General features: G+C 42.1%; 1 protein-coding gene across 1 annotated transcript in view; it reads left to right on the forward strand.

The window, feature by feature from the left end:
* The window catches only part of pde2a (phosphodiesterase 2A), a gene marked incomplete at its 5' end in the record, with an annotated part of 111,720 nt that extends 90,586 nt beyond the window's left edge, over positions 1–21,134 (forward strand). Inside the window, 23 exon segments of the mRNA XM_080024830.1 lie at positions 2,603–2,655; positions 4,876–4,950; positions 5,168–5,209; positions 5,809–5,877; positions 6,009–6,139; positions 8,475–8,586; positions 8,778–8,817; positions 9,348–9,411; positions 9,719–9,800; positions 10,347–10,521; positions 11,402–11,514; positions 13,268–13,345; positions 13,451–13,573; positions 13,661–13,731; positions 14,123–14,245; positions 14,353–14,440; positions 15,187–15,234; positions 16,258–16,332; positions 16,454–16,553; positions 17,375–17,487; positions 18,554–18,592; positions 18,802–18,908; positions 19,024–21,134. Of these exon segments, the coding sequence (XP_079880956.1) occupies positions 2,603–2,655; positions 4,876–4,950; positions 5,168–5,209; positions 5,809–5,877; positions 6,009–6,139; positions 8,475–8,586; positions 8,778–8,817; positions 9,348–9,411; positions 9,719–9,800; positions 10,347–10,521; positions 11,402–11,514; positions 13,268–13,345; positions 13,451–13,573; positions 13,661–13,731; positions 14,123–14,245; positions 14,353–14,440; positions 15,187–15,234; positions 16,258–16,332; positions 16,454–16,553; positions 17,375–17,487; positions 18,554–18,592; positions 18,802–18,908; positions 19,024–19,258 (2,156 nt within the window). The 3' untranslated portion in view covers positions 19,259–21,134.
* Positions 21,135–21,613: the final 479 nt, after the last annotated feature.

Raw genomic sequence — 21,613 nt, forward strand, 5'->3', positions numbered from 1 at the left:
ACAGTCATAGGGGCGATGAGGAGGCAGGGTGAGCGCACGACACTTACTAAATACCTCTCCCAGGTCATGATAGATTTGGGGAACCAAGGAGAGGTCGGGAGGTTCCTTGGGCAAGGGAACATCTCCCACTGCCGGAGACAGGGCAGACTGTAAGCAGGTGGAATGACAAAAAGTGCTCCAACTCACCACTTTGCCAGAAGACCAGTCAAATTGGGGATTGTGCCGTTTGAGCCAGGGGTGCCCCAGCACCAGGGGAGTGAGGGGAGACAGGATGACATGAAACTGCAGTATCTCGTGGTGATTACCAGAAACAATTAACTCAAGGGGCTTAGTACGGTGAGTAATAAGGGCCAGGTGACTGCCGTCTAAGGCGTTAGCATTTAAGGGAGAGGGTAATTGTTCCAATTTAATGCCAACCTGAGACGCGAAGCCGGCGTCAATGAAGTTCTCATCCGCTCCAGAATCCACCAGGGCTGACACAGGAAAGGAATGCCCGAGGGACAGGAGAGTGGCATCCAGCAGTGAGCGAGAACAGTGAGAATCGGGGACGGAGGGGGCGTGGCTCAGCAGGGCCCCGAGCCTCACTGCCGAGCCCTGTCTTTTGGCAGTGACGGACAGGTGGAGATGAGATGCCCGGGCAGCGCACAGTACAGACACACTCCGGTCTTAATCCGATGAAGCCGCTCTGCCTGGGTGAGACGTGTGCGGCCCAGCTGCATGGGCTCCTCTTCAGTGACACCATGCGTCACGGGGGCAGAGAGGGCAGTCTTAGGGAAAAGTGGGGAACAGGAAGCAGCGAAAGCCGGAGGCACGGAGCTGCCCGCCTTCTCCCTACGCCGCTCGCGTAGACGATTATCCAGCCGGATAGAGAGGGAAATCATTTCATCGAGAGTGTCAGCTTCCTCCCTAGTAGCCAGCTCATCTTTGATCGACTCACTGAGACCGGAAAGAAAAAGCCCACGTAGTGACTTGTCGTTCCAGCCCGACCTGGCGGCATAGGTCCTGAACTCAACAGAGAACTCAGCTACACTGCGGGAGCCCTGACGTAAAGAAATAAGCCGCTTGGCGGCGTCCCCTCCCTCTACTGGGTGATCAAAAACTTTCCTCATTTCCGCTACAAAAAGGTCAAAATTGTCATTAACTGGAGAACTACTGTCCCATAATGCTGAAGCCCACGCTAGTGCATTACCCTTAAGTGACCCCATAATGTAAGCGATCTTAGATCTTTCAGTGGGGTAAGTGAGGGGCTGCTGACTGAAAACTAGGGAACATTGGATCAGAAAGGCTCTACACGTACCCATGTCCCCAGCATAGCGCTCAGGCGCAGGAATGAAGGGCTCACGGGCTCGTGGCAGGTGTATCGGAGGAGTGGGAGCAGGCGGAGGTGCCGCTGGCAGTAGAGGCACTGTGGTGAGGGGAACCAGTAAGTCCAATTGCTGCCCCATTTGAGTGACACGGGTAGCGAGATTCTCAAAAGCCTCCATAGCGTCCCGGAGGGCTTGGCTGTGCTCAGCCACCTGTGTGCCTTGGGCGGCAAGAGCTCCACGGATCTTGCCAAATTCCGCTGGGTCCATTTTGGCCAGTTCGTTCTGTTACGGTTAGGTTCTGGACCCAAGAGCAGACAAAGGCAGTTGTGGATATAATAAAAAAGGTTTATTTCAACGAGGTGGGGAAGCAGGTGGTGAGTGGGAAAGCCGGGGCGGAGAAGCAGGTAGGTAAGCTGGAGGTTGTGGTCCGGGTAACTGCAGGCAGAGGAAAAAACAGAGTTAGGGTGGTGATCACAAAACACGAGACAACGAGATAAGGAGCGAGGTAAAACACTTGTAGCCAGGCGTGTATAGTTACCACTGTAGTGCATGGTACGAACTGGCAACGACAGCAGGGAAGCCAGAGGTGAAGTAGGTGCGTTGATTGATGATGCAGACCAGGTGTGCCACAGAACAGAGGGAGTGGGAGTGGCAAAAGGAGGAGGAGCGCACAGCAGCCAGCTGTGATCACCACAAACGCAAACAGAAAAAAATCAATGCAAGCACACTGGTACATGTAAGGTGAGGTATGTTAATAGACTACGCCTATCTGGATAAAAAGCTCATGAATTTTGATGAACTTCGTCAGTGGCACAAGGAATGTGTGACAGCTTCTTAGCAAAAACCCAATGCTTTGCCAAAAAACACTGTTTAAAAAAATCTCATGCATAATGGAGATGGACTCCCTAATGCCATTCGTGTGCAGATACACATAAGTCAACGTTGTTTACGCTCTAGTAATTGCCAACAAATATGAGTTGCCTTAAGTTTCCTTTTAAGGTTGTAGTTTGTTTTTTTGGTGCTTCTCTGTCCCATCTTTTTCCTCCAGTTTTCATCTGCAGTCCAGAGAAGCATCCATTCCTTGTCTTGTCTTCATTATTAGTCTTGCTGTTAGCTGGTTTCCCCCACTCACCCCTCCCCGACCTCGCTGTCTACATGCATTCCTTCCTGGGTTGCTTTCTGTCCACACGTAGCACATGCTCTGTATTCCGCCCTGTCTGCCTTGACGCCGATCTCCCCTTGCTCTTCTCTGTTCCTCTTAACTCCCATCGCTCTCTCGCTGTTCTCTCTTTCAGGTGAGCTCTTTGACCTTGATGCAGCGTCTCTCCAGCTCAAAGTCATCAATTATGTAAGTGGTTGAGATCACTCATACGCTGTCACGCGCTCACACACACACAAACACGCGCACACTCACAAACAGAGAGATTACATGCAAAACATGAAATCCTTCCCAGTAACTTCCTCACCTTTGCCTGTCATTACCTATTACCACAAGCTTTTTATCACGCGCTTACTTCATCAGTCTCCCCATAGTCTGCACCTGTCCGTATAGATGATAGACTCTGTGTGAAAAGGAGCGGGGAGAGGTGTAAAGATTGATGGTGAAGGAGAGAGGGAGAGAGGGAGAGAGAGAGGGGGGACATATCAAGATCCAGCTAATGGTTGTGCAGAAACCAGACAACAAATGTAATGTGTGATATAAAATAAAAAGATGGAGAAGGATAAGGCAAGGGCAAGGATAGAGTTTGCACCTGGTCTAAATTGTGAGAATTTGTTGCCTTTTCTTTTTTTCTTGTGTGATAGTAAACGGAATATCTTTGGTTGTTGGTCAAAATTAGACATTTAATCACGTTATCTTGGACATATAGTTGATCCTGAAAATAATACTCGCTCTGTCTTATGAAAAAGATGGGTTGTAAATAATTTATTCAAAACGCTTGTAAAATGAGATTTTACAAACACCACTTGTAGGTTTAGAGTTGAGCGGTTAAACTGGTCATTTAATTTTATTTTATTATTACTTAATTAAAGAGACTGGTGAAAAATCAGAATCAAATGTTTGCCTTTTTTGCCATTTCCCATCTTCATTTTACAGCCGTGATCAGTTTTTATCTTGGACAGAAAATGTAGTGGACATAAAATCTGTATTACAAAAATGTCAGACTACCCTAAAGGATTATGCTACTTCTCAGTGAAAGTATTTCAATCTAAACAAGTTTTACCTTCCTGACCATCCCTAGCCTGGTGGCTACCTTGAGGCTGCAAGCCTAGATGCACAGGGTCAAACCACTCCACCGCAGCGGCAGTGCAGCCTGCATGTCAATCGTCTTGATGCCTCTAAACCTGCTTTCGTAGTATGTTTTCACCCTTAGGCAGAGAGAGAGAGAGAGGAGTTGTGGCATTGTAAAAGGCTGCGTTGGTGTTTTAAGATGTATTTTGAATGTGATATGATTAGTTTCGTCTGTTTATTGTTACAGTTGTAGAAAGGGTTAGGGGGAGGGAGGGAGGGAGGGAGGGAGGAAAAGGAGCGGGCTATTGTTGCTTCTGAAGAATCTTCAGTTTTTGGTGGGAAGTGCTTTAGGCAGCTCTTATTGGATTAACAGAACTTGGAAGAAAGGCTTGTTATTATATGTGCAGTGACATTCCTCTCGTGTGTGTGTGTGTGTGTGTGTGTGTGTGTGTGTGTGTGTGTGTGTGTGTGTGTGTGTGTGTGTGTGTGTGTGTCTGTGTGTGTGTGTGTGTGTGTGTGTGTGTGTGTGTGTGTGTGTGTGTGTGTGTGTGTGTGTGGCAGCGGCAGGTGTTTATCCCTGTCCTGCTTGTTCTCTATCCAGCTCTGTGGATTACAGAAAAAAAACGCTGCCGGTGTGATGGTGTGTGTGAGTGTGCATGCATTTATGTATGGGCATGTATGCCTGTGTCTACCTATAGTATTTGATGTGTGTTTTCCCACCTCTGAAACTGAAATTCAGTCTATGAATGTGAATGAATTGTTTCCCATCATGGATAGCAGCAGGAAATTGGTTGCATGGGGGCTCAGTGAGCGCAGACACACACACCTTCGCCTACACACACTCAAGCAGATACACATTCACTGTCTCGTTTATGTGGGGATTTCCAGCTCTCACTTTCAATGGAAAACCTTCATCTTGTGCTAGAATCCCCGCAGGTTTCTGTCCTTTACAAAGTAGGAATGTTTTGATGAAATTATCTTCCTGGACGGCAAATATAAACACTTACCAAGGTATTCATATCAATGGGAATATATGATTGTTGACCATTTTTAATTTTATTTTGTGAGATATTTAATTAGTTTTTCTGTAAATTATAGAAATGTGTATCAAAGTTGTGTGTGTGTTTGCAGCCTGATGCTAAAAGACAAGGAAGATAATATAGAATCCTTGCCCTCTAACGCCAGTAATTTTCAATTGTCATTCCCTCTTGTCTTTTCCCCCACACTTCACTCTGAGGAATTTTAAAATTGAGGCTATAAAAAAATTATCTGTCTGATAAAGAGAGATTTTTTTTTCATGTTTTCAGGACTGACATTTGTGTTTGCGTTCTCCTTCAGTTGCAGCAGCAGACTGAGTCACAGTGTTGTTGCTTGCTACTGGTGTCCGAGGACAACCACCAGGTTTTCTGCCAGGTACACACACACGCACACACACACACACACACACACACACACACACACACACACACACACACACACACACACACACACACACTCAAACACACACATACACATACACACACACACACATACATGACATCCATTTACAATTCAAGCAATGATTAATTCACCAAATATGGACATCTACAACTGAATAAACACATGACCTTTGACCTCTGTGACCTTCTAGGTAGTTGGAGACAAAGTCCTGGAGGAGGAGATCAGCTTCCCGGTGAGACCAACAAACTCCATAAATGTAGCTCTATAAATATTCATGTGTTCCCTGCCTTCCTTCGTTCACTTGTATTTCTTGCACTGGGGGGCAGTGAGATGATCGACTAAGATAAATTCAGGGAGGTACTTTGCAACCCTGCGTGTTGGTTTCTTTGATTGCCACGATAGAATAATAAACCTCCCACATGTCATCTTTTATAAATTGCTTGCAGGGCTAATGCATAATTAAGAAATTTGGGCAGGAGAAGTAATCATTTCCCTTGGGTCGCCTTAAGTCTCTCCCGTCCCTGTTGTTGTGCAGAAGTAGCATTTTTTTTTAAGGTGCAGAGAGACTGAACCCAAGGCTAAATTACGTGTTAAATCTTGATTGTAGTTGCTATTGAAGATTTTAGGACAAAAAACTATTTGTGCTATTTTAACAAAGGAGGTAATAGACCTCATACAGAATAAACAGCCTTTATTTATATATATATATATATATATATATTACCCCTTAAATAATCTCTTTCAACAAGTCGGCTTTCTTCTTGTCTCTCCGCTTCCTTCCAATGTCTCTTAACCTCCCTTCAATTTTCACTGTGTCTCTCTTCTGTTCAGCTGATGTTTGGACGCTTCGGTCAGGTTGTCGAGAAGAGAAAGTCCATTACTCTTCAGGACATCAGCGCTGTAAGAAGACATTTTTTCTTTCTTCCTTTTCTATCTATCTATCCATCCAACAACAGTATACAGTCTATCTTTTTTGTTATTCTGTCTCCTTATACTGATCAGATTGTTCTGCCTCTCTTCCCCTCACTCAGGAGGAGCGCAGGCAGCTTTCCAGCATGTTGGGCTGTGAGATCTCCTCCATGCTCTGTGTACCAGTGGACAGCAGGGCCACCGGTCAGGTGGTGGCGCTGGCGTGCGCCTTCAACAAGCAGGGTGGGCAGAGGTACGTGTAAAATACTCTGTTCACCCCTCTAAGCTACCATTGACCTTTTTACCTTTTCACTTTGTGTGTTGTTTTGCCCCTCCTCGTAAATCATCACAAGATCACAGGGAACGATTAAGTAGAGTTACAACGAACAGATGCACTTAGCTTAACTTAGTCACCGTTGGCCCACCGCTTAATAATAATATTTAAAACGCCAGTATATCAGTCTGTAGATGATTTGGCTCGTCCTAATTCCTGAAGCGCTGACTCGTGGTAGATCCATTGATTTATCTGACAGCGGCTTACAGTCATGTTGGGGATGGGTAGGCTGATTGGTTGAGCTCAACAGCTTGGATTTGATGAGTTTCGAGCAGTGGAGGGTCAAATCTGCCACCAAACAACATAACGTGCTTCATGTGCCCTGTGTACGGTCATAAGTCTAACAGGGTAGCTTGGCTGTCTATCTATCTATCTATCTATCTATCTATCTATCTATCTATCTATCTATCTATCTATCTATCTATCTATCTATCTATCTATCTATCTATCTATCTATCTATCTATCTATCTATCTATCTATCTATCTATCTATCTATCTATCTATCTATCTATCTATCTATCTATCTATCTATCTATCTATCTATCTATCTATCTATCTATCTATCTATCTATCTATCTATCTATCTAAATATCCTTCCATCCATCCATCTATCTTTCTATCCATCTATTATGCTCATTCTCTCAGAAGACAAAGATAGATGATAAGGGATCATGCCTATACTTTTTCCCTCTACGAGTGGCACTGATGACAGAGCTGGCGTCTCATCGCCATAGTAACAGCAGCAGGTTTACGGTTGCAACTGTGCATAAAATAGGATAGATCTATCCTTCGCTGCAAGCCCAGTCATCCAGCTTTTTGTGGGGACTTCTATCTCAAGGATACATTCCCTCATCATATATATTACTTATTTATAGGCAGAGTTCGTTGGAACGTCTCTCTGCCAGGCCTCTTAAAAGTGTAATGTAGCCTCCTCCTATACCTTTGTACACAAGTGCATTAAAGCCCATTGCGACACAAGTAACAGATCCATAATTCAGTTTTGTTGCCAGCAGACAAAAACTCAAACCATTGCAAACAGAATGTAATCTTGTTGTACAAGCAAGAGCAGGTGGAGAAAAGCACAGTACTGCATTGTTAGAAGAATGAGCAGAAATAAACTGAGGATGATGTGCATCTCTTGCTAAACGAAAGACTTGTAGTCCAATACATGGTAAGTTTTTTTAATGTTGAAAAGGACACATTAGTACAGGGTACACACACTCATTCATTCATTCTATGTAAATACTAGTTTGTTTGTGCAAAGTGTTGTGAGGTTTCTTACTGTGTGTATCCGACTTCTAGCCTTTGGAAATAGGACACCTACTGGTTTCTATACTAGCTGTGGAAATATTCAGACTATTGCCCTGTCTCACTAAAATAAAAGGGAAAAAAGATTTGTGCCTCTAGGGCGAGATTTGTACCTCAGTGAGTCTATGCTCAGGGCAAGATAGCCCTGGAGATATAGAGTACGTGTAGGACTGATATCAACACAATACTGTGCCACTGCCCTCTGTAGGCAACCAGACATAACTGCAGTCAGTTAATGGTATTACTGAGTTCACTGCAGATCATTTCATTCGTCAGTCTTCATTTGCTTGCTTAATGTTGTCAAGCTCTCCCATCATTTCATTTTAAAGTAGAGTGACAACCACATTCACCATGTGCAGGAAAGTACTGGGATATTTCATTTACTTAAGTGAAAGTATTTCAATTCTCCTAATGCAAATTGATTCCACTATGAGTAGTGAAGGAGTGATGATCACATAATGAAAATATCTAAGTAAAGCCCACCTGCCTTAACATGGACTTGTCTACAACCAAAACTCAAGCCCAGGAGGATGTTTTGTATTGTCAGATCAAAAGTCCAAAACCCGGCCAACGGTATTCAGTTACAATTACATACAACAGAAAAGACAAACTGGAGCCAGAGAACTGATTCGAGATTTAAATATTCAATCTGTTTAATATATGAAGATGTGTTTTAATTTGATAGATTTAATAATCAATTTGCGTATAATTTCAGCTGTACCTTCTCTATTGAATTTTTTATAAAGGTATTCAAAGCAACTAAAAATTTCCCAAAATATTTATGATTACAAAATCTGATGTTTGGTTTTCAGAGTGCCAAAGTCCCATTGCAGCTTATTATCCCTGTCTAAAGCCCTGTGTGTGTGTGTGTGTGTGTGTGTGTGTGTGTGTGTGTGTGTGTGTGTGTGTGTCTGTGTCTGTGTGTCTGTGTCCTCTCCACTGCAGACACACAGAGGCAGATGAGTATGCAATCCAACACTGTTTCTGCTACACTTCAACGGTCCTCACTTCAACCTTGGCCTTCCAGAAAGAACAGAAACTCAAAGTGGAGTGCCAGGTACTTTGCATGTGCACACATAAACAACACACACACACACACACACACACACACACACACACACACACACACACACACACACACGCACACGCACACGCACACACTCACACTCACAAACTGTTTACATATACATGAATAAAAAATAAGCTGCCTTTTAATGAGCGTCTCGTGTCCATTGTTTCTCTGCATAGGCGCTCTTACAAGTGGCCAAGAATCTCTTCACACACTTGGGTAAGTTTCCCCAACTCTGTCTGTCCGCCTGTGTCTATCTCTGTGAGGGGAGACACACTGTGGGACACTTTGTGTGTTAATGGCCCATATTTAAGTGATCACCAGGGGAAACTAACGGCACGCGTAATTGAATGAGATATTAGCGACCCGAGAGGTGATTACACCCAAGATCATAACCATAAAATCAAAAGGGCATTAAAAAATGATGGCTTCACCTCTGTATCCTATAATTACGCCGAGGCTTTTTAGATTCTTATTCCACAGCGAGCACAACAGCAACAGCAGAAGAAGTCATGGGTGATTCATCGTGATTGATCAGCTTGTGGAGCAAATTGCCTCTCACTGTACCAAACCGTTGATTACAAAAGCTCTTATCAGCGGTTACAGCTGATCCAGCCGTGCTCTCTGTATAATCTGGGTCGCTGGCTATCTGTGCTCTGCTGTATCGCCGTATCCCTTTTAATTTCCTCTCTCACCCGCTCTCTCTCTCTCTCTCTCTCTCTCTCTCTCTCTCTCTCCACTTCTTCCAGATGATGTGTCAGTGCTGTTACAGGAAATTATAGTGGAGGCCCGGAACCTCAGTGATGCAGAGATGTAAGCCCTCCGATTCATCTTCAAAGGGGTTGCTCATTGTTGTGTGTATGCGTAAAAGAGAAGAGAGTGTGTGTGTGTGTGTGTGTGTTTGTGTATGTGTGTGCGCGTGTGTGCCTGTGTACCGTGCAGATGTCTTTATTGCCATCTGAAAAGGCTATCTTGGCAATTTGCTCTCAAGCGACTTGCGACGTTTAATTAAAACCACAAAATGACCTGAGATGAAATGAGATAAAACACTTTCCTTTTCTCAGCTTTGCTTTGTTCTCCGCTGACCCTCGATCCCTGTTCCCTCACTCTGTTTCTCCAGCTGTTCAGTGTTCCTGCTCGATCGTGTCAGCCATGAGTTGGTGGCCAAGGTGTTTGATGGGGGCGTGGTTAGTGATGAGGAGGTAAGGCACGCAGGCATTTACTTGCCACACACACACACACACACACACACACACACACACACACACACACACACACACACACACACACACACACATACACTGAGACAGAGCGGTGCTCACATGTCATTTGCATGTGTCTTTTTTTGTAACCTTTGTTCCATGCCTTTATTACAGGGTTGACTGTAGAGACACACTGGAATTAATGAGAGAGAGGGAAATAGGGAATGACATGCAACCAAGGTCCCCCATCCCGATTAAACGCAGGAAGTTGCAATTACCCTGAAACCCCTACGGTGCACCCTACTTGGGGGCCATGGTTGCACGTCACTCTCGAACCTACGTTTCCTTCCTGACTCAACTGACAATAATCAGTTAAAGAGGGAAAAGGATTAAGTCTCCTATTGACATAGGCAACTGTGTGTGTGTGTCTGTGTGTGCACGTATATGTGTGTGTGTGTGTGTGTGTGTGTGTGTGTGTGTGTGTGTGTGTGTGTGTGTGTGTGTGTGTGTGTGTGTGTGTGTGTGTGTGTGTGTGCACGAATGCAGAAGGAGTTTCGTATGCCAGCAGATCAGGGTATCGCGGGTCACGTGGCGACCACGGGTCAGATCTTAAATATTAAGGACGCCTACTCCCATCCTCTCTTCTACCGCGGTGTGGATGACGAAACCGGCTTCAGGACCCGCAACATCCTCTGCTTCCCCATCAAAGACGAGAACGATGGTAAGCAATTATGTCTGAAAATGTTTTGCTAGACACACACACACACTCACAACAACTCCTTAGCTCACTGTCTCAGTTTGAACTTTCTCAATCAGACTTTATTTGCAAAGCACCTTTCATTCAGGCTGGTCAGTCACGGTTGCGGTGCAAGTGACTGACGAGCTAAACATACTCAAACAGTGGTGACACATGTATACTTAAAGGGAGGTGCCCAGTTCCCCCTGTAAAGAGGCAAATAATGCTCTTATAATAAAGGTGGCCACTGATAAATCTAATATTGACTTTTTCTTTCACTGTCAGCTTAATTACATTATTGGCTATTTTATCGCTCCTCTCTTCTCTTCTACTCCTGTACAAACCCTCTCTTCCCTTTTTTGCTTCATAAAAACGAAGCTACATTTCCACACAGCTGCTCCCTCAGAATAGCTCAAAGAGTTGTTACATCACATCCTTTTGCTCCTTAATGTTGGAGTGCATAGAGTGCACTTTGGAAGGCTGACTCTTTCCAGCATGGACAATAGAAAGACACTTAGACATTACAGAAAACTTGTCTTACTGTGGAGATACTTGAGATTCTGTATGATTTGTCTCTGTATTAAAAAAACAGTTTGAAGTTGAGATTAAAACTTCAATTTCTGGTATTTTTTGTGCATTTATGTTCAGCTCCAGTGTGAAATGAAATGACCTCAGCAAACCTCTTTGCACCTCTCTGACTGTCATTTTCCTTGTCCTTGACTCTCATCTCCCACAACTTTCTTTGCTCAACTCACTGCCTCCCTCCACGCATCACCTTCCCTTTTTGTCCCTCATTTGCTCTCCTCTCTCCATCTTTTCTTCTGTTCTCTTCCCCCCTTTCTTTTAAAATTCATTCTTCCTCTAGAGGTGATCGGCGTTGCTGAGTTGGTGAATAAAATGAACGGGCCGTGGTTTAACCGCTTCGACGAGGACCTGGCCACAGCTTTCTCCATCTACTGCGGTATCAGCATCGCCCATGTAAGTCTCTTCACCGACTTTAAAGTTTCTGCTTTGGTAGAGTATGTCGTATTACCACAGATGTCTCATATGCTCATTAAAATGCTGAAACCACAACCAGCATATTAAAAATGAGCTTTAATAACAATGAAAAATGCACAGTGAAGATGCTAATTAACTAACTTAAACTTCTCACTTTACAATAGAACACAATTTATTTCACTTTATCTCATTATCTCTCAGCGAGGGTAAATAATGAAAAGCATTAAAATGCAGCATACTTTAGCTACACATTCATCTTCATAAGCGCTGGCTCATTGTAAATCTTAAGTCATTAACTCACTCAATATATGTAATGTATAATAATGCCTGCTCTGCAAGTTCTACCTATATCCATTGCACAAAAGTATGGTCAGGAATAAAATAAAGTTGATCAAATTAGCATTAATAGAATATTCATGTTGAGGATTGGTTACACCTTAAAGCAGTGCGGGTAGTGCTGCCGTTAGAGACATCGATCCCTGCTAGTAGAACAGGATCAGTCCAGTGTGAAGGGGGGAGGGGAGTTCAGTCAAAGGAAGAGTGGAGCAAAGTCTCGTGGGAAATCTTAAGAGATTTAATCTGTGACGGAACTGAGTGGCTTTCATGGCATGGGCATTATATGACTGCCGCAAAGGCATTAACACACATTAAGCTGCACTGGTGTAAGTGGTTCACATGGATGATGGTGGAGGATATGATGTTTGTGTGTGTGAGAGAGAGAGAGAGAGAGAGAGAGAGAGGTTTGCACTGCTTTGTGTTGTCATCACCTAAAGTGCCATTGAAGGATTGTTCTAAGTTTTACAAATCTATAAAACCCCTTCAGCAACCCAAAAGTTGTCTCGAATCCAAAATGTTTTTTTTTATTTACTGTGAAAAGGATTTAAGAAATCTTATTTTTTTCCAATTATTGAAGCTCCCCTTTTTTCAATATTTTACCAGAATGTAGTGGAAGGGTGGTTACTCTGTGTAGTTCTGATTCCTCTTTCTTCTTAACAATTCCCTCGAGCAGTAACGCAAAAATTAACCATTTAAAAGAAAAACAAAAAATATTATACATATTCGCAAAACTCATTTCACATCATGTGCCAGAAGAAAGGGGCACTATAATTTAGTCGATGGAGCTAAAGCAGAAACACCAAGATGGAGGAAGAAGAAAAACAAACTGGCTGACACAAAGGGTCACAAAGTGCAGCTGTGATGATATTTTATTCAGCATTTCTGATTCACCTTTGTGTTAATAAGCTCCTTTAGTGCCATTTGATTGACTACAGGTACTCGATAGTATATCGACAAACTATAAAGACATTGGATTGCATAAAGAATTGCCTTCTAGGAATCTCATTAATCATTTAAAGACGACCAAATGCATTATTTATCAAGGCGTTGTCACGTTGTATCACAGTTTTCAGCTTGCTGTGGGTTGTGAAAAAGCATTTCCTTTACGTACAGAAATGTAGCCAGCATTCAGATTGTCGTACACTGCTGTGTGTACCCTCCGTGCAAAGCCAATGTGGTGTCCTCTTGACTCAGCAGAGCGAACACAATTTCAGTCTGCACAATGTTCACTGTAAGCGTTGTCACTATACAGAAAAAGAGGGAAAAAAGGAAGAGATATTTTTTGCTGGTTCTGTGACAGAACAGTTCATCATATACAGAAGGTACCTTTTGACAAACATATTTAAAAACTATTTTTGTGTGTGGAAAAAAAAACGGTGTGTTTTTTTTTCTTCAGTCTCTGCTCTACAAGAAAGTCCACGAAGCTCAGTTCAGGTCCCATCTGGCCAATGAAATGATGATGTACCACATGAAGGTAAAATCCTATTTGCGTGTCACGCCGCTTACCCCTCGCACATTGTATTCACTAGACACTGTCAATACTATCTACTCAATATGATTCAGTATGTGTGCATTGCAGGTGTCAGAGGAAGAGGTGTCTAAGCTGCTGGTGGTCGGGGTGGAGCCGGTGATAAAGATCCACCCCTGCTTCGCCGAGTTCACGTACCAGCCTCGCTCGTTGCCTGATGAAACCACGCACCTGGTAAGCAGCAATAGGGGCTAGGAGGGGGAAAAAAGTGGGAAAAAAGAAATAATGATAACTGAATGATCCTATTTTGTGTTTCCGCAGTGCGTCCTCAGCATGTTTGAAGACATGGGTTTCATCAACAGATACAAGATTGACGTGCACACTCTCGCCAGGTCTGACCACTCCATCGTTACATTTATTTAATAAAAGAGCCTGTGCATGACCATATTTTAGTACTCTGCATTAATACATTGATCCCTAGATTTCTGCTTTGCGGTAGATTTTTAACTTTCGCATGTCCCTGTTTTTTTAAATCCATTTTCATCATCTGATAGCCTCAAAACTGTGTTATAAATAGACAGAATTTGAGTGCTTTTGGGGTTTCATTATTTTAATATTTCTTGACCTATCAACTGTCATCTACAGTATAAGTTCTAAACAAAAACTGTATGTTTTAAGTCAACATGTTTCATTACATTTGGACAATTTCTTTGTCAGCATTGCAGCAGAGTTTTAACATTATGTGTTGTAGATATAAAAGTTAACATGCTGTCTGTTTGTCAGGTTCTGTCTGATGGTAAAGAAAGGCTACAGGGACCCTCCCTACCACAACTGGATGCATGCCTTCTCCGTGTCACACTTCTGCTACCTGCTCCACAAAAACCTAGGGCTGTCCAACTACCTCGAGTAAGTATAAGAAACTCTTCTCGCTTTTTGTGATATAACTTGGAAAAAACATCAAATTTTTGCATCGGCAGGGAGTATTCAATCAGTCCTTCCCTTTCTTCTTTTAGGGACATAGAGATTCTTGCTCTCTTCGTTTCCTGTATGTGCCATGACCTGGACCACCGCGGCACCAACAATTCATTCCAAGTCGCTTCGGTGAGAGCACACGTTATGTTTATGTTTCTCCTTTTTATTAGAGAGCTCACAGGGAAGCCTAAAACAATATACAAAGGGGGGGAAAAGGAAGAACATCTATTCAATGGGGCAGCACTGCGCCTGCTGCACCGGTAAAATTCAGACCACAATTTACTCAGGGTGGAGCATGTCAATAAGAGCCAGACTCTGGGTGTCTCATGGTGAGATCCGAGTTGTCTCTCTTCATCTGTCAATTCCAAGTGAGACACATTTGAAGTCACTGGGATTCGAAGCATGTAGTTCAGCTCCACTGTCATATTGCAAAAACCCTCCAGCACCTGAATGACACACACACACACACACACACACACACACACACACACACACACACACACACACACACACACACACACACACACACACACACACACACACACACACACACACACACACACACAGCTGTCATTATGCAACAAAGTTCATCATTTTGTCAGCTTCTTTTTGTGTTCTTTCAATCTGAAGATGAATGTTCAAGCTGACAGGTGCAGTTAGATGTTGGGGTTTAAAAGAGATGCAGTTGTACCCATTTTTACATAAATATTGCCAAATTTGAATATTTATTCAAATCTTTCTGAGTTCATTATTTTCCCCCATTCACCTGAAGTGATGATACTAGACATTTTATCCAAGGATGTTGTTGTTTCATTTGAGTCAATAGACTAGAGGATTGCATTTCATTTCATTTCTCTTTCTTTTTCTATTTTCAGCAATCTGTGCTGGCTGCTCTCTACAGCTCAGAGGGATCAGTGATGGAGGTAAACCCTTCAAGCAGTTACTTCACATCACAGGGATGAGGAAGAGCTGACTAGGAACCAATCAAAGATAAACGTTGAATAACAGGGATATGTGCCTGAATAGATCTTTATTGCATGTGCTCACTTTATTTGGTCCAATGCCATACATTTTTATTTATTATTCTTTCGGACAATTCCACCATTACACAATTTTCTCTTTCATATCTTCATACATCTTACTTTGTGTTGTCCGAAGGGTGACAGAAGAAGCCAAAGGCTTATCAGGTCCCGCCCCCATTTTCATCAGATTCGGATTTAGATACACAGATACACAGTTATTGTTTCAGAAAATTATAAAAATAAAAAATAAAACAAACAATAAGAAAATAAGAAAAAAACAAACAAACAGACGCGTGTTGAAAAAACGCGGTCAATGGCATTTAGAGACCAACTTAGCAGTTCTCAGCTCAGTTCAGTTTGTCTGTGTCAATGCAAAGTGTGAAGTGGCCTTGTATGTGGCCTGTTCAATTTCTTATCTGGTAGTCTAATCACATCTGCAAAAGTATTCAAAAACATACAAGTCTGTCTGCTGGCCTCTATTATTCGTTACAATATTGTTATGAAAGTGGCATTCACATTGTGCTCAGCTTATTAGTCTGTAATTTTCAATAATTTTTTAAACATAATTTGTTTTGAAATTGCGCAAACTGCAACTCCCTTTGACATCTTCATCAAGTTCATTCCACAGCTTAATACCCTTTACATAAATCGAAAAGGATCTAAGTATATTTTTCTCAGTGAATTTTCCTTTTCTTCTTAAATCATACATCACATTGTACCTTTTGCAAATATTACTATTGTTTTTGGTGACATTGTATTACATTGTACACTTTGTTTTGTGCTTGGACAACACCTAGTGGCCAAAAATCAAACTTGAATTCCTTGTTTCAGTGATGAGGCAATTGGAAGGCATGTCTATTGACTTTGTATTGCAACATGACTCACCGCTCCTCATTCCATTTTGCCTCCATTTGCCCGTGACAGAGACATCACTTTGCCCAGGCCATCGCCATTCTGAACACGATAGGCTGCAACATCTTTGAGAAGTTCTCCAGAAAGGTACGAAGTTAAAAAATCCAACACATTACATTTGTCTCTACTCGTTTTCTCTCACTTTTAATTCTGATATCTGATATAGGTAAGTGTGAGTTAAAGTTACTTTATGATTTTTTGTCTCTAGGATTACCAGCGTGTTTTGGATTTGATTAGAGACATCATCCTGGCCACAGACCTCGCTCACCACCTTCGCATTTTCAAGGACCTGCAGAAGATGGCTGATGGTACGTCCTTCAGTATGCATGGCCACATCTATATTGTTGCTTTTTATATCACAACCTTGAACAGCAAAAGGGAAGCTTTGTTCACAAGATTAAGTCCAAAGCAGTGACACAAGGCCCATACATTTTATTTCTATTTTCCTTATTATAAGGGGCTGATTTCACAAGAGAAAACATGTCACATGAATGATATCGAAAGGATAACGTTAGAAATTAACATTTTGTTTTCTGCGTCATGAATCACACCCATGCCTTAATTTTTTTCTTTTTGGCATATTATAGCAAACAAATATAGTGACCTTGATATTGTGAACCCATTCCCTCGCCATGCTGTATGGCTTAATTATTGGCTCCACAGAAAAAGGCTCATACTGACTCCAGATTTTCGTTACGCGACTTATTTTGCAGACATCTGAGGGTCAAACTTGAGGCATTCATCACTGGCATTTCTAATAATCCTCCACTTTCACTGGACTATTTACCCTTTCGAGGGAATAATTGCTTACTGCACTCTTACGTCATACAATTGGCTGTAACCTTAGCAATCGTGGGCTAAATAGTTTGAGCAAACAAAGAATATAAAAATACAATAAAAAGATGCCTTCTAAACATGATTTATTATTACTAATTAAACAAGATGCCCTAACCTAACAGACACTGGTTGATTCTGATCATCAATATCTATCAAACACAGTAACTGCGCATTTTCAATACAGGAAAGTGTTTTATTTTTTTTCGATCTACAAAGCTTGCATATTTTGAATGCCAACACAACTGTGTGAATGCAGCCAAGATAGTAACCTTTTTGCATGTGTGGGTTTCAGATGGATACGATCGAAAAAACAGTAACCACCGTTCCATGCTGCTGTGCCTATTGATGACATCGTGCGACCTGTCAGACCAAACCAAGGGCTGGAAAACCACACGCAAGATTGCTGTCAGTTCATAGTCTAAAACCCATGTCCATACTTTGCCCTATATGAAGTGTTTATCACAAATGTATCAAAGATGTTTAGTTTTTAATATACGATGATCTGTTACATGTGTAACAGTTTTTACATTATAATACACGAGTCAGCACACAGATATTTAGATCAAACTCCTGTGAACGGCTACACCCATTGACAAAATATACTGCAGCATATTGAACAATGAACAATAGTTGATCATTCTATTTAGAAACTAATGCAGCACAAATTGCAGAAATATAGTAGTGGAAGTCATTTCAAATATAAAACATATTGTTGCACGTCCAAACAAACCCTAAAGGTTTGATATGATGTAATTGAAGGACACTGTCTGCTGTATGTGACAAGAAGTTTCTGCATAGTGCTACAGCAGCTCATGCCTTACAGCAGTACATTCCCATAGCTTTCTCATTCCCTCTGACTGCACAGTAAGAGTAAAACTGATCCATTTCTGGGATAATGAAGATGATTAGATTGCTTACCAGTACCTGTCTGTAACAACCTTTCAGTCTACGTATATCTATATTCAATACTATTCAATGAACCTGCACTATATTTTTAGATTATGTTTTAATCTGTGTTTGCCCCCCTTAAGAACAAACAACACAATCCTCTGACCCCTGTACTAAATCCAACACCATTAATCTCCTAGCTCCTAACACATACAGCACTGTGCTTAAATGAAATGCTTACTCCAAAAAACTGAACACACACATTACTGATTCACTCAGAGCCAGGTTTGTATTGGTCTCAGTTGCTACATGATTTTCCAGAAGATGCGTAGGGATTAGGGATTAAACAGCAATCACACCAAATATTGAAATGTCATAAAGGGGGATGGCATTTTATTTTAGATTGGTATGTCCCCCAAAATAGAGTTTACGCCATAGTTAATCCTGATTGTATTTGCCGCTTAATTGCCGCTTAATTGTGTAAAATGACATAAAGGTTAGATGTTTTTTTATGTGGAACTCAATCACTCTGAATATGAAACCATATAAACAATAACCGATGTCCGCCTCTATGTGTCCACAGGAGCTGATCTATAAAGAGTTTTTCTCCCAAGGAGATCTGGTATGTGTCAGTTTATTGTAGCTGTTAAATAGCACCTGATATGATCTAGCAAGTGGACGAAGTTTGTGTCATTCAACACACATGGTGAGCTCATTACTCATGTCTGTGTGTGTGTGTGTGTGTGTGTGTGTGTGTGTGTGTGTGTGTGTGTGTGTGTGTGTGTGTGTGTGTGTGTGTGTGTGTGTGTGTGCGTGTGTGTGTGTCTACAGGAAAAAGCCATGGGAAACAGGCCCAGTGAGATGATGGACAGAGAGAAAGCGTACATCCCAGAACTACAGATAAGCTTCATGGAACATATCGCCATGCCAATTTACAAGTGCGTACGAAAAGCTGAACCATCTCATCCTCCCACACTCTGTACCATTTAACCACATAGTAGTACACATCTGCATCTTAACCCCTCGTGCCATTACTGTCCCGTATCCTTTCAGGCTGCTGTCTGAACTGTTACCGGGGGCGACTGAGCTGTATGAGAGAGTGGCGTCGAATCGGCAGCAGTGGCTCAAAGTGTCCCACAAGTTCACCAGCCGCGGGTTGCCTAGCAACAACAGCCTGGACTTCCTGGACCAGGAATATGAGCTGCTGCAGTCCCAGGGAGCCTTTGGGAGCGACGACAAATTCTTCAACGGTTGCCTTGACGACGATGAGCGAGGGAAGGGTCAGTGACGAGAGCGGGAGGGGGGGGGGCTTCTGGCGGTTTTTCTTGCAAGTTTCCTGTGGTCCAATAAGAGGCTGAGGATACCTTTTCAGTGACTCTGAGAGGGAGGGATCTCTCTGCTGTCAGTCACTTTTAGATGCTTAGCAGGCCATGCAAAGTGGACGCGACAAAGTTTCAAACCAATTGAATCCGACGAGTGATTTTGAAACGCGTGGATCCATCTGAGCCAGTTCAGTGATTTGATGCTACATGTTGCTTGTGTCTCCAGTTCAGGAAAAGTCGAAAGTGGCGAGGCTTATCTTTTTCAGCAGCTGCACTGAGAAAATAAGTGTTTTTAACCACGTGTTCATTCATACAACAGTACTGATCTTGATTAAGATTGTAAAAACAACACACACACACACACACACACGCACACACACACACACACGCACACACACACACACACACACACACACACACACACACACACACACACACACACACACACACACTACTGAGAAACATATGCACATACTGTTCAGACCACAGAAAAAAAACATTAATTTTTATGGAAAAAAGACTATACTTTAACATGTAACAGTGAAATAAAGTGCTATACTTTCTGTAAAATGTTTCATAATAGCTTTGATTTAAAATGGCTCCGCTTTGTTCACACACTAAGCAGCTGCCATTGTCCTTCACCTGATGCTTATGAATGCATGCTGTATGGACACACCTCACATGTTTCTCCTTCTATCAATTCCTCATTGATTTCCCTGTGGCTATGAAATGAATGCAGTCCATTTTTATACCACAACAGATTTTTGTATTCAGCTCTTCAAAGTGTATTTGATTAAATAATCACGGTAGGGAGTTGTACAGGGGAGATTTGGTTCATTCACTTACTTAACCCCTCATCCGTGGAGATTCAGCTTTACCCCATCTTTGGGGGGGTTAAAGGGGACAACTTGACAATCAGTGATCAATGACAGAGTCACAGATCCCTGGCCATGACACCCCACTCCCATCCATAACACTTAAGAACACATACGCCCTGTGCATATTTACTGCATGTCACTAAATAGAGTATGCATCTATACACCTCCAACAAAAGCCAATCATGACCTAAAATACACCCTCGGTTTATTTTTCTCAACCATTCTTCTCACTCCCTTCTCGCACCATCCTCAACTTAATCTTTAATTTCTAGTTTACTGATTTCCTCATGAACTACATTAGATAGAGATCAACCGAAGCCCTTTAAAAGATCCATCTCATCCTTTAGTGTAAATGTGCCAGAGTAGAGCGTGTTATATGGAGTGTGTCATGGAGTGTGTCAAATGGATCTGCCTTATTGCGCATCTTTGCTGCCTTTCTTAGAGCTTTTAATATATGAAAAATTTAAATACAGAGTCTGTTTAGTACGTATGTTGTATATTTGTTATAGAAATAGTTTGAGTATCAGTGTTTTGGACTGAATGATCACCGTGCTCAGAAGATGTATATTTGTGAAATACGCGTGTGGAAAAAACCTCAGATGTCATGTCATCACTCCGTTCTATTTTTAAGTTATGTGCACAACCACCAGTGGAATACAAAGGCAGACACAACGGCATTTCTTTCAGTTCTCAATGCACTTAAAAAAAAACGTTTTTGAAGAATGAACCGGAGATGTAGCCATCAGAGAAATGACTCTTCCCTGAAAGCGTCGACAGTTCACTAATGCTGCATCCCAAAGGAAACGTTTGAAAAAAAGTTAAGTTCTGAGATTGTGCCTCGTGTTAGAATATTTTTTGGTGTGGGGGGGGGGGGCATGGGGTTTTGTGTGACTATATTGCCATATTTAAGTTTTTACCTAACAGTGTTTAAAATAGGAAATGCTGCATAGTAAGGGTAAGTTAACCATAGTTAACACAAAGAGGAACTTCTGTAATGAACACTACTTTACTGTATATCTGCCGTGTGTGGGCAGGGGAGAGTGAATGAGCCAATGAGTGGATGGGTAGATAAGGGAGAGAAAGAGAGAGAAAGTTGTGCAGGTCGTTTAACATCAAGAGAAAATAACATAAGTATAACATCTCCTTACAGAGCTGATAGTAATTGTGCAGACGTACGTGACCTGCTAAAATGTATTCAACAATGTCCCCTTTTATACTACGCGGATGTAGTGGAGATAGATGAAAGCAAAGTAATTGCAATTAAAGAATTTAAATATATAATGTGTCTATGAAAGGATCTCATGGGGATGCATTACGGAGGAAGGTTAATTGGTTTGCAAAGTGGTTTGATGTATGTGTTGCACCTCCAATCGGGGTATGCATTAGCAGGATTGGATGAAATCGTTTGATCTGCCTTGGTCTGCTTCGTGGACTGAATATTTT

This window comes from Ammodytes marinus (genome assembly GCF_949987685.1).
Source record: "Ammodytes marinus genome assembly, chromosome: 3".
NCBI lineage: Eukaryota > Metazoa > Chordata > Actinopteri > Uranoscopiformes > Ammodytidae > Ammodytes > Ammodytes marinus.